General features: G+C 37.7%; 1 protein-coding gene across 3 annotated transcripts in view; it reads left to right on the plus strand.

Moving 5' to 3' along the window:
- Positions 1 to 17,418, plus strand: part of ERCC6L2 (ERCC excision repair 6 like 2) — a 111,325-nt gene that overhangs the window by 69,404 nt on the left and 24,503 nt on the right. For all 3 annotated transcript variants that reach the window (XM_033123199.1, XM_033123197.1, XM_033123198.1), the window contains 4 exons: positions 478 to 630; positions 4,654 to 4,734; positions 6,006 to 7,170; positions 12,146 to 12,300. In XM_033123199.1, coding sequence (XP_032979090.1) covers positions 478 to 630; positions 4,654 to 4,734; positions 6,006 to 7,170; positions 12,146 to 12,300 — 1,554 coding nt within the window. The remainder of the gene's footprint in view (positions 1 to 477; positions 631 to 4,653; positions 4,735 to 6,005; positions 7,171 to 12,145; positions 12,301 to 17,418) is intronic.

Raw genomic sequence — 17,418 nt, forward strand, 5'->3', positions numbered from 1 at the left:
GGGTTTTTGCTGTTAGTTGACAACGTAACCATGGCCACAGTTAGTTCGACACCAATGTGGTTATCATATAATGACTTCAGATTATAATTTAACTTTGCTAACATAGTGATTATTTCTGACAGCTTTAGTAGTTCCTGTTGTAGTAAAAGTCCAGAGAGGAGGAAAGTGTATCCGCATGTATGCCTATATTATTAAACATTTTACGTCAGGTGGATAGTCCTTAGAGATGTGATCTTGACTGAGTTGGTAGAAAACAGATAAAATAGGAAATATAAGATTTCTTCAGTAGGACTGGCCAGATTATTACTATTATTTCACCATAATGGCAACATCTGCTAGGGAAATTAAAATAAAATTTCCTCCCTAAGGAGATTCTGCCTGCTCCAGCTAAAGCTGTGTATATACAGGGAATGCCAGGAAATTCTGACATATTGTTGGAGCAAACACTTCAAAAATGTCTTGTTTTTTCTGTTTTAGCAACTTCACTGTGTGGTGGTTGGAAGTGAAAATGCCAAGCGATACTTTGAAGCAGTTCAAGGATCAAAAGAGCATCAAGGAGAGCTTTTTGGGGTCTCTAATCTCTTCAAACTAAGGTCCCAAGGGTCTTGTCTTACGAAGGACATCCTGGAGGTGTGAAATTGTTCTCTGACCTTCTCAGTAATCTTTTAAACATGGTTTTCTCCCTCAGGAAACTTGAAATATAATTACTGGTGCCTTTTCAGGGAAGTTTTTGGTTTTCTTCATAAAAATGCCTTATGTTTAGAATTTCTACTTTTACAGAAATAAGAAATGAATTATTGTACCTCTAAACTAAGATTTCCCCCTTCATAGTTATAAATTATGTACACATAGAAATACAGATATATATACTAAATAGAGTGACCTCCAAGACATTTTCAGACTGGCAAAGAGAAGTTTATTATTTTGAAAACAGCTGTTGAATTCAGGAATGAAAAAACGAGACTTTCCTAAATAAACAAAAATATGAAATGTGTTTTGATTAAAAGTTACCAAATATTCCCTGAGATGCACTCTCATGTCTCATGGAGATTTTTGTTTTTTGTTCCCAGTAAAAATTCCACACCAATATTTCAGACTTTCCCAGTTGTGTTCATCCTCAGCATACAGATATTTCTTATTCTTCAAACAGGATATTTATATTCTTTAAAAATGAGTTTTAAATTCTTGAATATACTCGACTATTAAGGATATTAACCTATGTTCTAGTTGATATTGATATGAGAATCATAAAATCCTGGAATATCATCTTTTTCAACCCCCTCATAATTCCATAGACTGAGTCTTGGACGTGAAGGATATTTTCCTTCACGTTCAAGACTTTGTAGTAAAACCTTAAAAACTTCATTGATTCAGTAAGTACCATAAAAACAGTTCAAGGAACAATTGGTTCCTGTCCTTGAAGAACTTAGATCATCTTCATGGGAGGTGGGAGAGAACATTTACATAATAAACATGTAACCTCAGAAAGCATATGTTAAGCAAGTTCAGCTTCAGTGTGACTCCAACCTAATGCTATCAAGTGATCACTGATAATGGTAAACTGGAAGGTGTATATCATTTGTATCCTGGGAATATTGCCCCTGTTCTACAATGTCTGGTGTCTGCTGCTGAGTTTTTATCTTATAGTAGCTGTTTGAGTCTGAATTGAGTGGCCCATTTAAAGTCCCCCTTTCTTTGATCTTTTTCTTTTTTTTAAATATGCTATTTCTTTTTATGGACTTGTTTTCCCATTCTTCTTCTCTAATCCATAACCTTGTTTGTCCTCCAGGACCCCCTCAGACCTTACCTCCATCACAGCGCACTACCCAACATACCAGCCTATGTTCATGTTTCTAATTTGAAATCATTATCTATAAAATACATTAGCATTATGTTACTTATCCTGTTTTCTGCCACATATCAGTTTAGTTTTCTATTTTATGAGAATAGCCACTGATTCCTTTGTTAAACAAGTATTAGGTGATATCAGTATGACAAATTATTAAATGGAAATTTCTCTTGTTCTCTGGTCATCCTAAGTATGTCTTGTTTCTCTTCCAAGAGTGTTTATTTATTACTGACAGGACCCTCCATGTCTTCTTTTGTTTGTGGTAAAATGTGCTTAACTTCTTGCTAGGCATGTCATTAGCACTCAGTTACTAAATATTGAATTACAATTGCTCACTGGTTATCAACAGAATTTAAAATTATTCAGGCCTGGTTATAGTCATGCTGCTTTTTGCCAAATGATATTTTAAAATATTATTCCAAGCCCTGTATAGTGAAAGCATATATCATAACATAAAAGAAGTATTTTATTCCTTGTGATATGTTTTTAATTTTTCAAAGCTGTAGAAAATCCCTTTTAAAATGTTTTAAGATATAGAAATTTGAATTTATAGAACATTTTAAATCTGATGATTTCTAAGCAATTTAGTTCTATTTTTCATTGACTTTCTTGTTTATATTGTGGTTTCTCTTTAGAGTTAGATATTAAGAGTTCATTTCACAAATATTTATTGACTATATGTTAAAATGTCAAGTACTGTTCATAGAAGTAGGCATACAAAAGTGAATAAAATAGACAAAAGTCCTGTCTACAAAAAAATGTGCTTTCTATTTGGGGGAGACAAATAATAAACAGAAAAAATAAGTGAACCATGTAGTATATTATGATGATAGGTTCCAAGGCTGAAAACAGAGCAGGGAGAAGATGAGGAGGTCCTGGAAGCTCTAATGCATAGCATAGTGGCAACAGTCAATAGTACTGTATTTTATACTTCAAAATTGCTACGGGACTAGATCTTAAATGTTCTTACCACAAAAAAGCTGTGATAATTATGTGACATGATAGAGGTGTTAGCTGAAGCTACAGGTGGTAATCATATTGAAATACATACATGTATGAAATCAATAGGTTGAACACCTTTAACGTATACAGTATTATATATAAATTGTATCTCAATTAAAAAAAATGAGAGCAGGAAGGGAAATGGAGAGACTGTCAAGAAAACAGCATTTCGATTTTAAGTGGAGTAGCCAAGGAAGCACTCACCATGAGATTGCGTTTGGTTCTTTGAACAGACTAGGGAGGAAGATGTGGTTTAGACCTAGGAACAAATGCAGAGGCCCTAAGGGAGGGGTATGCCCAGTGTGATTTCAGAATGGCAGGGAAGCCAGAGTGGGGCCAGAGAATGACAGGAAGCCAGGCCATGCAGGAACTGTGGCTTGGAGTGAGACAAAAGCAATTCAAGGGCTCTGAACAGAAGAATGACATAGTCTGATCTCTATTATCTAGACTAAATATTAAGGATTTGACTGTAGAAGTACAACAGTAGAAGCGAGAAGTGAGCAAGCTAGGAGGATAATGCAATAATCCAGCCAGGAGATGATGGTGGTTTGGGCCAGGGTGATAGTGGTGATGGATCAGATGGAGGGTATGAGAAAAAGAGAGGAGTTAAAAGATGAATCCAAGGTGTTGGGCTGCAGAGCAGAAGACTGGAGTTGCCATTTACCTATCAAAACAGGGCTCTGATAGCTTGAGGGATTTCGGGTGCTGCCAGTTGGATCTGTTGCAGCCATTTAGCTTCTGTTGAAAAGATAAAAGGCAGTACCGGGAAGGAGGCTTCACACTCCCTTGCAGTAATGGCTTCTAGGCATTGGAAGAAAAGGTCTCATGACAATTGAGGAAGTGTTTATCATTCTCTAGAGTTCTGTGGGGGATTCTCACTTGTTGTCCTGGATACTGGGTAGCTGGAGCCATGCCATTGAGCTGTCTGTATTTTCATAAGGTGGGCATTTGTAACTCTGGTGATTGTAGTGTTATTTCCCCCTGTTCTAGCAACAAAGCTTAGAAAGAGAAATATATTAACTTCCTTTTGAGGGAAAATTTAATATTTTAGAATCTAGGCAATTAAAGAACTCAGCTAAATGATATACCAAAAGCTTTAAAAGCATAAATACTCTCCCAAAAGATGAGCAAACCTGTTATATAATTAAGACCTTTGATCTTCAAAAACAAGACCTTTTGTTTTAGTTTCATATTAGGATGAAACTTTTTTATTTTGATGTCTACTATACCTAAGGAATCAACAAACATATTAATAAACATGCACAATAAACATGCTAGCAATGTAGGCTAGAATATCAAGTTCCCAACACTCAACATTATCTATTGGTGTTTGAAATGTAGGTAATATATCCTTAGTATAATTATTATATAGACATGGTTATTATAATCATATAATATACACTATATATATGGATATAGTGTGTGTATATATATATATATATATGTATATATGTATATATATATGGCATTTTTTCACCCTCCCTCACCTACTAGAGCTTTTAATGGAGTTGGCTGAAAATCATTATTAATTTTCTATCTGAAAAAGTAAGCTTTAAGACAAGAAATAAGTATTTTATGGGCCCAGCATGCTTCCGCTCTGCCAGTCTACTACCTAAGAATTAAGAGTATTTTAAAATGTTATATAAAGAAGTTCCTTAATTAGCAAATTGAAAAATAACATTAAGAGACTAAAGCAAGCTGCTCTCAGTTTTCCTTTCTTAGCTCCACATTTTAGCCCGCCATGGCTATTGCTTCTGTTTGTTCTACCCCCTGTTTTACACAGCCGTGTGCATTCTTTGTAGAGAGAAGGCCAAGTGGAAGCAGGCGTCCTGACAGCGACGACATGGTTGAAAGAGGAGCCTCCAGGACACAAACTAGAAACAGTAAGCAGGTTTTGGATGTCACCCAGAACTCCTAGAAAACATGGACTGTGACTTTCCCTTTTCCTTCATTTTTCAATGTGTAAAGAAAAAGTGTTTTTAAAAAATCAAGGACCCAAAGTCAGAGGGCTGCCAGAAAAATTAATAATTTAGCCTAATTTAACGTTTTGTATTATAAGAGCAAATTCAGGGGCATGCATTAGGCATTTGATCTAGATTGAAATTTTAACTATACCAAACTGTAAATCCGAAATTAAATACGCTGTATAGGTTACCAATCTAACCTAAATAATTTTTTAGTAAACAACAAATGAAATGGGAAAATAGCCATCTAAGTGTATTTCAGATTATCAAATCCAAACATTAAATTATTCTCTTACTCAGTAGATATGTTATTTTATCTGTTTTTAATCTTGTAATCTTTTTAGTAGTTTGTCATTTCATATAGTATAAAATCTATATTGTCACCAAAAGTCCTTTTTAAAAGTAAAAAGTATATGTGAAGTTTTTTGTTCTTGTTGCTAATTTTACCTTGTTTGTTTTTAGGGATTTATGTAAATTTATACTAGCCCAATGATTTGGAATATGGGCTGAATATTTTTCAAAATTTATAGAAATACATGAATATCAAATGTTCACAGGAGTATGGCTAGATAATACTTTCCCAGAATTTTACTAATAAAGCCTCAGTTTTATGAACCAGAAGGATATATTTAGCTCTGACTGGTGTGAAAAAATTAAATACTGGATTTAAATTTGTAGCAAATTTCACTTCAAAATATCTTCAATATTTTCTTTATTTCTGGTTGTCAAGATCCTATCTAGTCTTATTTTTAATTGATTAGAACCATTTTCCAATTGCAAATTCTTTGTTAGCTCCTACAAATTTTTTTGTTCTTAAAGCGAGAGTAGGAGCATCTGCTAGACAACAGTAAACAGTAAGATGTGTGCTTTTCATGTTTAAGGCCAAAATCGGTCCCTGCCTCTTACAAGCTGACAACTTGGCTCTCTGTGTTTTTCTTATAAATAATTTGGTCACATGGTATTCTAGTTTAACTTTTTATTTATTTTGGAAAGTTATTCAACTTGAAAAGAGGAAAGAGTGTGCACCAGACTATAATATTAAATCCTTTACATTTATTTACTAAATGTACTTTTACAAAATACCAAGTGATATACAAATTATATGCCCAAATTTAATTCCTTTCCAGTGTGATAGATTGATGTCATTATCTTGATGTTTTCTAATATTTCTGTCATTGCTTCTCATATAGCCTAGAGAGCCTGACTGTCAAGAACACAGAGGTCCAGAACAATCTGCAGAACCACTGGCAAAAGAAGCACGTGGTCTCTGCAGTGATTTTAGTGATGATGAATCAGTGGAAAACTCAAGAATAAAGACTGCTAAAAACAAAGCATCTGACTCAAGTAAAGCTTCAGGTTCTTCTGGACAGATTACCTTACTCCAGTGTGGTTTCTCTAAATTGCTTGAGACAAAATATAAAGCAGTTGAGGATAGTGATGAAAATATTGCATCTGACGATGAAAGTTCTGAGGAACAGCCCACATGCCTTTCAACAGAAACTAAAGATGTTGGTTGTCAAAAAAGTCACGACTCTCTTGGTACTTCAAAACATCAAAAATTAGCTAACATCTTAAATCCAAATAAAAACTGTATTTTTGATAAAAGTGAGAAGATTTTAGAACAGAATGTTTCTCCTGAGTCTGATGATGAGAAAAATGTTAAAAATACAGCTGACCACCATTGCATTTTACAGAATGCCACAGAATCAGAAGATAGTGATGTCATCTTTCCCACACAATATACAACTCAGAAATTCCCTAAGAATAGTGTAGGGTTTCAGCTACCGGTGGATGGATCTGAAGATTCTGAAACAGAAAACCCTGTAAAAATAAGAAATAATGGTGATGATAGAAAGACCGATGTCAGAGGAAATGGACTAATTTCAAAACAATTAAATCCTGAGAACATGACCCTGAAATCTATTATGAAAAGAAAAGGCAGTAGTGACATTAGTGATGAGTCTGATGACGTTGAAATTTCCTCCAAGTCAAGAGTAAGAAAACAAAGAGCTACTAGTTCTTTGAGGTTTAAGAGGAAAAAGGAAAATAAAAGGGAACTTTACAGTTTTCCTAAATCAATGAAGAAAGCAAACCAACTGTGTGCAACAGATGAAGATTGTAACTCTCAGACTATTGATGACTTCTCATCCTCAGATGATGATTTTTCTGTTAGCCATATCAGTTTCTCTAAAGAGAGACACAGACCAAAACCTATAAAAGATAGAATTGATTTCTCTTCAAAATTGCCTAGCCATAAGAAAAATAGCACTTTTGTACCAAGAAAAGCAATGAAAATTTCAAATGAGAGAGTTGTCAGTCAAGAGCAGATGTATGAATCAATGGATAAATTTTTAGGTAACTACATATACATTCTAAAACTTTTGTTTACTTATTTGTTTTGTGCAAACAGTTCCATAAGATTCTTGAATTAGCTTGTAAAATAGCCCCCTAAAATCAAAATACTATATTGAGGCACAAATGAGGAAGTGGGTGGATGGCAGGATAAAGGGAAGACCAGCTTGATCAAGATAAAGAACTTTTTCATCCCCCCGACCCCTGCCATGTGTCCTGTTGGAATCACAGCCCCTCCACCCCCATAAATACTAATTGTTCTAACTTTTATAGTGATTACTCTTTTGCATGTTTACAATTTTATCACACAAATATGTATCCCTAGACATTATAGTTTAGTCTCATTTAAAAAAAATTTTTAGTCTCCTTTAATCTGTAGTATTCCTCCTTCGTCCCTTTCATTTCCTTATGATTTATCTGTTAAACAACCTGAGTCATCTATGGAGTTTTCCTCAATTAGCATTTTGCTAATTGTGTATTCTTGGTACAGTTGAACATATTCCTCTGCCCTCTATATTTCCTACAAATGAGCAGTATCTGATACTTGCATCAAACTCAGGTTCATTCCTTTGACAAGACAGAAGTTAATGTTTGGCAAGACCATGGGAGGCACAAAATGTTACTGGTCTCTCTCTTATCTTGGCAGCCCTTGATGCTTAAAACCTGGAAGTATTTATTTAGAGTAGGAAAATGATGTTTTCTACTTCTCTTATTTCTTCTTCATTTGTTAGTTAGAATGCTCCTATAAGGAGATACTCAAATCTACTGGTACTTACCCAGGGGTATAGTTCATATGGAGAAGGCAGGGAATATACTTCTTTTCTTTGCCAGTTTTTAGTGTAATAAAATTGTTTCCCTGTCATCCCTAGAAGGAATGATCTTTCTTAAAATCATTATGAATGAATTGATTCAAACACATTTAATGGGTCTCAATCCATTGCAATTAATATTATTGAGGTTTCTCATCTTTGGACAGTGGGAGCCTTTGGACATGAGCACTTTGGTTCCTGAGACCCTGTGACGTGAGCTAGTCATCTTTGATTGCTACCTAGTATTACAGAATGTTCCAGGATCATCTCATACATTTTCTGCCCCAGATCTAGAATCAGTCATTCCTCCAAGAAGTCTTGGTTTCTTTTAATGAGAAAAGACCTCAGTCTTTTGCTAGGAATGATCATTGCTACTACTAGCTTAGTTATTATTTCTGGGCCTTTTCAGGGGACTGTGTGTGTGTGTGTGTGTGTTTATATTTATTATATATTTATATACATATTTACACATATATTTTATATATCATGATAAAATATGAGTTTGTATGATACTTCCATATTTATATTGATACTTAATTTGAGATTATAGAGCCCTTACTAAACCTCTTTGCTGTCAAATTTGTATAGCATTTACTCAATGATAATGCTGGTTCTTAAGCATATAGGGAATGATTTCATTATAATGTCCCATAATTGCTCATTAGTTTTATTCCATATTATATAAAAATCAAAGAATAAAAATACCAATACTACTACACTATGGTTCCTGGAAACATTAGGATTTTTTTTGTTTTGTTTAGTTTTGTTTTGTTTTGCATGTGATCTCCCATTTCTTCCTATTTTAAAAAAATGGATATACTTTGTCTACAGTGTGAAAACATATAGACATTGCATACAGACTCTCCCTCTCTTAGACTTAAGTTTATTCTTGATTTTCAGGTAAATTAATGCTCCCCATCAGTCTTTATACCAATGTCTCTTAAGGCATTTTAGTTGTCTGAAATTTATTTTCTAGCGTATCCCTCAGGAAGAGTTCATGAGAATAATATTCCCTGAGATTCTTGTTGATAACAGTTTGTGCCCTTTATACTTAAAAGTTATTTTTGCTGGATATAAAATCCTTGGCTCACACACTCTTTTCTGAAGTATTTTAAATATGTAGCTTCTTTTCTTTTGGCATGAAGTGTTTTGTTTTGTGTTCTTTTTTTTCCCCCCTAGATGCGCAAAGGGTTTTTTCCTTTTCATTATTGTTCATTAATTTTACTAGATTGTATTTTGATGTTTGTCTTAGTCAACTTGGGCTACTGTAACAAACTGCCATAGACTGGGTGGCTTACGCTACATTTATTTCTCACAATTCTCGAGTCTGGGAGTCCAAGGTCACAGTACCAGCATGGTAAGGTTCTTGGTGAGGGCCCTTTTCTTGGCTTCAGATGGTCCCCTCCTTGCTGTGTCCTCACATCGTGGAGAGAGAAATGATCTCTCTCCTGTCTTTTCTTCTAAAGACACTAATCTTACTCATTAGGGTTCCACCTTCATGACCTAATTATCTCCCAAAGGTCCAACTATAGATACCATCACACTGGGGATTAGGACTTCAACATATAAATTGGCCGGGGGACAGTCAATCCATAGCAGTGTTGGTTATTCTGAATCAATATTCTCATAGTGTAGTTTCAACTCAGTTTTTATTTTAGGAAAGTTTCTTGTACTAGTGTTTTCAGTTACTTTGTTTTATTCCTTTGCTTTGGCTTTCTTCTTTAGGGACTCCTGTTATTTAAATGTTCAGTCTTCTTTTCCTGTCCTCAGAATTTGTCATGTTCTCTCAAATCCTTTGTTCTCTTTTTCATTTCTCTTTGCTTTTTTAAAATTTCCTTCTTTCTTTTAAAGCATTAGCTATTGTGTTCATTCCCTCTTATGTTTCTTCTAGTTTAGTCCTCGTTTCTAAAACAATTTTTTATTTCTAAGTCTTTGCTGAATTCTGCCACTCATTTCTAAGTTATTTTAATTCTGATGTATGTTGTTGCTTCCTGTATTTTATCATTTTCTTGGTCTTTTACCTCATTTTGAAATCAGTTACAATTTTAATCTGTTTTGTGAGCACGTATTTCTGGCATGTTCAATTGTAGGGATAAATTCTGCTTATTCTCTTTTATAATAACTTTTATGAGATTTGCCCTCTTGCTTATTTTTATAGAAATTATTTTCCCTGAGTTTTTTTTAAATGAGGCAGAGTTTAGGAAATCTTTTCTATCGTCATAAAGATCACTATCTGTTAGTTTTGTGAAGTGTTCAAAACTGGTGGGATTTTCTCTCTATCCCTCTTGACTGCTTTGCTCTAGAGCTTCTCTTTCCTTCGTTCCTGTTCTTTTGACTCCCTCCTAGCAATTTTTCCTCATCTGTGGCCCTGACCTGGGAGCCCTGGTGGGTCAGTTTGGGAAGTTCCTAAGTGCTAGCCTATTCTGTCCCCTCAGGTCTTACCTTAAGCCCCCTGCAGCCACTCAGCATTGGACAGAAAACCTTCCCAGATTCAGCTGCTATCGCCAGTTGGCCCACTGTGCTTTCTAGTGAATACCTGTTGGCTATTCTGGGGTCTCCTGTTCTGAGATCCATTAGATGCCACTATGTTGCTTCTTCTTCCTTCACACAGACATGATGCCATGCAGAGTATGTAGCTATTGGTGGATTGTCCCCACCTGCTTGTATTTGAGAGCTCATGGGAGTATCTTGTCATCTAAGTTTGTTGTAAATGCTGTCCATGGCTTTTGATTTTGCTCTCTACCGGTAGTTGCTGTCTGTTCTCATGCGGGGATTCAGAGAAATTGAACTGCTTCCCCTGTTAACACCTGCTGAAAATCTGTTTAGTAATTTTTAAGTGTTAGCATTGCTTTCAAAAGTGTCTGACTCATTCCCCAAAAAAACTATGTGAAAGAAGCTGATATATAAGCAAGGATACTGTGATATAGAAACCTTAATCATTGTATTTAATTTATTTACAAATCAAGTTTTCTTTTGCAGTTATTAGTAGTCTCATTTAAAAGTTCATGATGATACATATTTTGATACCCTTGTAACTAAGTATTGGACTATCTTTTGGCTTGTGTGCTACAACTAGATTTTTAGGTTTGAGGAATTATTACATGAACTAATTTTTAAAATACCTTTTTGTTTGTTTGTTTGTTTGCTTATTTATTACTGTCCAAAAGGTGTCAATAGTTAGTGTGGGATGAATGCTATTCTAAGAAAGGCATAGAATATATCATCAAGATTAAGAAAAATTTGAGTGAATTTTCTACCAGAAGAATCCTTTTGGACAGTAATAAACTGTCCAATACATACTCCCTGGTGCTTTGAAATTTAAGGAGATTATCTTAGTCTCTCTTTCAATCATCTTATTTAACATCTTGTTTTCACATGATTGGCGATTCTGGCTGAGAGAGGTTCCGGATCAAAACAGCATCAGTGTTGGAGGTCATGATGGAAGTTCATTGCCAGAGCTGTTGGAAGGAGGTTTTACAGACCTTACTTCTAGCCTTCTCTTTTATGACCACAATTTAAAAGTAAATTATAGTTGCCTAGAAGCAAAGCAATAAAAAATGTCCATTTTTTAAACTTCTTTCAGATAACAGCTATAAGTTAATTTTTTTCGTTTCCTAAAAACCTCCCAGTCTTGACATTCTCTGGGCATATGTACAAAAAGGACAAACAAACAGGAAAACTGAACAAAGCCAACCAAACGAAACTCCCTAGTCATAAATCCCATGCTCCCACTCCATCACTGTAATCAAGTACATGTTTAAAGGACATTATGAGGCTAGCACTGCTCTTTAAATTAGTAAACATGCTTTTTAAATCAACTGGAACAACAAATTCATAGAAATGACCCTCCACCCTGACATTTCTGTGGGCCAAAAACCAACATTTCAGGTTTAAATCTAAAGATCGTTACCTAATCTCAAGTTCTCATATTGATAGGAGAGGAAAGTCCTTTCCAAGTTAACCTAGGCCAATCTATTTGAACTCTTTCTCTCCAGTTTTTTTTTTTTTCAAATATGATGTTAACAGACAGATTGAATGTTTTTCCTGAGGATTCAAAACAAAACAAGCATGATTGTTTTTTAGTGTATTGCTGATAATTTTTAAAGTATACATGGAACCATTTTGCTTCATAATCAGACATCGCTTAATCAACATCGATTACCTCCTAGATGGTGTTCAGGAAGTGGCTTACATTCACTCCAACCAGAATGTGATTGGATCGAGCAAAGCTGAAAATCACATGAGCCGGTGGGCAGCACATGATGTATTTGAACTGAAGCAGTTTTCCCAACTTCCTGCTAACATAGCTGTTTGCACTTCTAAGGTAAGAAGCACATAAGGTACTGTCATCTTTAGTTTTTATCTCATTTTCAAAGATGTTACTCAACAATATCTTCTTTTAAGTACTCTTGCAAAAGTAGCTACTAAGATTATAAGTGACATCCAAATAAGTGTAAAAACACAGAACCCTTTGGGCGGCACTGTTATCACTGAAGATGTTTTAGAGTAAAAGGCAAATCGATATCTAAATGTAATAATGTTAAGTTGCTTAATAAGTTTGCCAAAAATGAGGAATCTGTGGAAATCATGCAGTTAAATCAGAACCAAAACCACTTCTGCTCATCTGGAAAAAGGAAAGTGTATGATTTAGAGATCCTCAAATTTTTCGTCTAAAATAAGGACAGACTCAAACTAGCTTCATGTAAAATTTATTTTTTTAGTGAAAGAAATTTTATGTTAAAAGTAATAGATACTTCCTATGGACTTTTCTCATTGAAAAAATCGCTGTTGTTTAGAAATAAGGCTTTATATAAATGTGATATTTACATATAGTCACTTCCATCAAAGGTTTTAAAAAATATTATCTTCTCTTTGGCTTATTATCCTTCCTTAATTCCTAAAAGCTAAGTCTGAGGAATAGTTTTCCTACTGTTTTATGTGTAGGAGTTAAAAATGCATACTGTATAAAACAGTGGTACCTTGTTCCAATTTAGTACTGCTTTTAAGAATGAAGCAGGGAAGACACCTCTGAACTGGCACACCGTCTTCATTTATTTGTACCTCATCTGATTCAACAAAGGATTTGGATTGTCTTAACAATAAAATCAGAATACAAAATGAAATTCAGGACTAAGGGAAATATAAATTAAACTGGAATTTCAAGACTGGGAGAGAAAGTTAGAATGTAGATATATAGGACATAATTTTCTTACCCAGATATTTTTTTAATGATAAATTTGATTGAGTTTCAAAGGAAGTAAACAATTTATTTAGTGTTTTCTCAACTAAGTGCATTTGGAAATGTGTGTGGGCAGTTTGGGTGGTCACAGTGACTGAGTGCCCAACTGGCATTAATGTCTGGAAGCCAGGAATACTAAATGGCTGTCGTGGGGGGGGTGGGGGAAACATCCCACATGCCAAGAATTGTTCTGCCCAAAATGCCATAACACCCTGCAGAGAAACACTGAGCTAAATGGTTGTCCTTAAGTGTGGGGGGGGGCAGTATGAGGGTAGGGGGGAATACTAGCTTTTCTAAGGAGGAGAAAAGCTTTTCCTACCCCTTAATTTGAAGGAAATTTGCCTCCCAGGTTTTAAATGAGGACCACGGAATGATCTAGTGAACAGTCCATTGTCTTATAATATCCTTAGAGTAAATGTAATAACGGACTTTGAAGGGCTGTGCTTTTAGCATTTTTTAATGTAATCCAAAGGCCCAATGCCAAAATACAACTCATGAAAGCATTCTTTCATGACCCAAGTGTGCTGCTTTTTGATATACTCATTCATTTGATCTAGAAGTATACTGTTTCTCAACCAACACTGTAGACAGCATGTCTATAGTTTGACTACCTTGTAGGAGCTATTTAGAAAAAGCAGTCAGAGATATGTTGGGTTTGCCAGAAATTTGCTTTATTAAAATGAAGAGCATATCTTTTAAACAGCTCATTTTTATTAGGTTTTTTTTTTTTAACCGTGCCCGTTGCCAGACAAATTTTAATTAGAAAAAGTAAGACAGTTTGTCAAACCTCTGAGGAAGATGTTAATGAAGTAATTTAACTGGATATTAGCCATTAGCTTACTTAAATATTTTTCAGAGAAGAAGTTTGCAGGTATATAATTCCTCCCAAAATGGACCTGAGAAGCAACCCCTAGATATAGAAGCAATAAAAAGTCCCTTTGGGACCTTCTTAAGGAAAGTTGTAAAAATAGAAATGCTACAAATATCCTTTCCCTTTAATTGACAGGGACCTGCGAGTAAGGGAGTTCATTTATCCTTATATTGGCAATACCAATAGTTTTCAACCCTATTCAGGCCCAACGTTCTTGAGGTAGATGGCACAGTCTCCTCAGAAAGCTTTTCTCTTCACAGGGATTTTCAGAGTCAGGGATATTTCTTACCAGAAAACAAGCTGGAGTATCCATCCCCTGCAGTTTTTAATATGCCTTTTGAGGCTGTATATTTCCCCTATTCCATGTACACCAACTTAGTACAGGGGAAATGAAAAAATTTATCGTTTCATGACTAAATTGTGGTTGGTATAAAGTATTCAGGGAAGTTCTATTTTTTATTTATTTGTTTTTTGATGTTTTCTTGTATAGTTTCTATTTAATCCATTTTCTGTTACATTCTTAAAGTCACAAGTGCATCTTTGCTAATAATATCAAGGCAAATAAATATATTAGTTTCCTCCCAAGAATTCAAAGATCAAACAGTTATTTTTCCTGCAGGTTAATTTTGTCTGGTAACTTGGCATCTGATCATTGCACATGGTATCAGAGCTGCTAACAGAAGGTACCTGGTAAGGATGAGAGCCCATAATGGAGTTTTGACATAGTAAAGAATTGCCTGAGAAAGTGAAGATCAAATTGATTCAAAGAGGGAGGAAAGCTTTCTAGGCTGTGAGAACATCCCTATGTAGGGGTGTAACTTGGCATATTATGGGGAACTAGAAACTAGAGAAATATGCACTTTCCCTAAGATATCCAGGACAGGTGAGAGGGCAGAAAGGAACGGGGTGTGGGGGGAGTGGGCAGGGAGGGAGTGGGCAGGGAGGGAGAGGGAGAGGGAGAGGGAGAGGGAGAGGGAGAGGGAGAGGGAGAGGGAGAGGGAGAGGGAGAGGGAGAGGGAGGGAGGGAGGAAGGAAGGAAGGAAGGAAGGAAATTATACCACATAATGAATATGTGATAAGGAAACACTGTGATCACACAAGCTGTGTTTGAATCCTGGCTAAGCCGCTACCAACTGGACGATTTGAGGAAAGGTCTGTTTAAATGTTGCTTTACCAAGTTTCTAAAAAGAACTGAAGAAAGAACCTGCCTGCCATAAAGGGTGTGGCGAGGTGCAGCACCCAGCCAGGTCAGGGCTTCCCGTCCACGCCTCAGAAACCTTTGCACCTAGCGGCTGACTCTGGCAGGCAGGGCCGCCATGGAGAAAGTGCAGTTGCCTCCAGGCCTCACATAGAAGAGGGGGAGGGCCCCGGAGGACGTGGGCCACATTGGGGCTGGATCTGGGTCGCACTAGGCTTTGATCAGGCTGCGGCCTCCCGGACCTGGGAAGGCCTGCAGAGACACTGCCCAGGCGGGTGAGCTCTGGAACATGGGGCCTCCGTGGTGGATGGGTCCTCTGAATGGTCCCCGCATGGTGGCCTATCTGGTGCCAAACACCTATAACCCTCTGCAGGAAGTCCCAGGTCCTGGGAAGTCCAGAAGGGGTTAGCTGGCCATTGAGGTCTTGACCTTTGACCTTTTACGTCATCTCCTCACGTGTTGGACTAGTGGGTGCAGCTTTCTCTGTGACGTTCCAGGGAGACGTCACAAACGCCTGGCTGGGCGTTTCAGTGCCTGCTGTACCCAGAGAAAAGACGGAAGCTAAGGAGAAGCACTCCGAGTTTCGTACTCTATTCTCAGGTTCTTTTGGCGCACAACTAGTTCTATATGGGCAATTTGTTTTCTAAGTTGCTACTTATATTCCGACACGGTACCTTGTGGGGTGGCCATCGTGCCTTGTGGGGTGGCCATCGTGCCTTGCGCGGAGGCCATCGCCCGGTGCTTTTCCCTGCTTTCCGCGACGATGGCCCACCTGGCCGGAACCACCCTGCCGCTCCCGCGCATGCCCTCCGCAGTGGTTTCAGCCTCCCGAGGCGTGTGGGATTATCAACGGCCTGCGAGACCCAGTGGGCCAGGAGGGCATGTATCCCACAGGCCATATATTCATTTCTGAGGAGCCTCCCTTTGGTGACCTGGAAAAATCCTCCAAAGACGCCTGTACTGCCTAGCTCCAATTCCAGGATGTTCGGCCCCTCGAGAACTATATTTATCCCTCCTCCAATGCGAAAATTTACTCTCCCGCGTTCACCACCTGAGCGGGTAGTCAAGTGTGCGATGCCAGTACCATCCAGTACCATCCCACTTCCTTGCTCAAAGGAGCTGGAGGTGAAGATCCAAGAAGAGCCCAAAAAAGAGATGGCAGAAAATGAAGAGCATCATGTGGAGACCAACGGGCAGGATGATCAGAAAAGCCAACAGAGTAGTGGGGATCTGCCTTTAACATCGAGGCCCCCGAAGACCGACGGAGTCGCCATTTCTGCCGAGCGCAGTCCTGGACCTCTGGCCGGCGGTCCCAGGCACCCACAGTCCAGCTCGAGTGAGAACGCCCAGGTCCCACCCCCAAAGCGTGATTCTGAACCAGCGGTGCTCTCTGCCCCAAGCGCATGCTGCTCCCTGCTGCCAGAGAGACCCACAAAGGAAGTGCTAGGTGAAGACCATGTGCCCATCAATTCAGACCCCTTAATGTCGGGTAAGGAGACACACAGCCTAAAACCTTCAGATGTCCCATCCAGGAGCTCTTCTTCACGGGTATCTGCCAGCAGTAGGCTCCTCAAACGCAAAATGCCCATGCCACTTTCACTACCCCTGCCACCACTGCAGTGGGATCGAGGGATGCTTCCCGTACCATGTAAGCTTCCTTGCTTAGATTTTGACAGAAACCCGGACACCTTGAAGATCCCTACATGTCAGAGGAATAAGATCATGGAGGATAAAACCAAGGTCAAGGCAAACTGCAGTGCCACTCAGTCTGCCCCTTCTTTTACCCCACCTGGGGTGGTTACAGACTCCCTGCTACAGGCTAATAACACTGGGCAGGTCCCAGCTACTGCTGCCAACTCAGCTGACCTATCAGCTGGGCCCCAAACCAAGCCTGTCCCTACAGGTGTAACACAAAATATTGATCACTTTCCTCTTTCCCATTCTCTTCCACCTCTCAGTTCTAATCACATTTTGGGAATTCCACGCAATAGGAATGGAGGCCGTTTACATTCAGTCATAACTACATCTATTTCTGACCTCTCCACACCTTCTATGACCTTCCAGCCGCCCTCCTGCAACAATGAATCCCCGATCCCTATGTGTGTAGATTCTCCTCCCCCTGCTTTATCCTTAC

Source organism: Rhinolophus ferrumequinum, chromosome 12 (genome assembly GCF_004115265.2).
Source record: "Rhinolophus ferrumequinum isolate MPI-CBG mRhiFer1 chromosome 12, mRhiFer1_v1.p, whole genome shotgun sequence".
Taxonomy (NCBI): Eukaryota; Metazoa; Chordata; class Mammalia; order Chiroptera; family Rhinolophidae; genus Rhinolophus; species Rhinolophus ferrumequinum.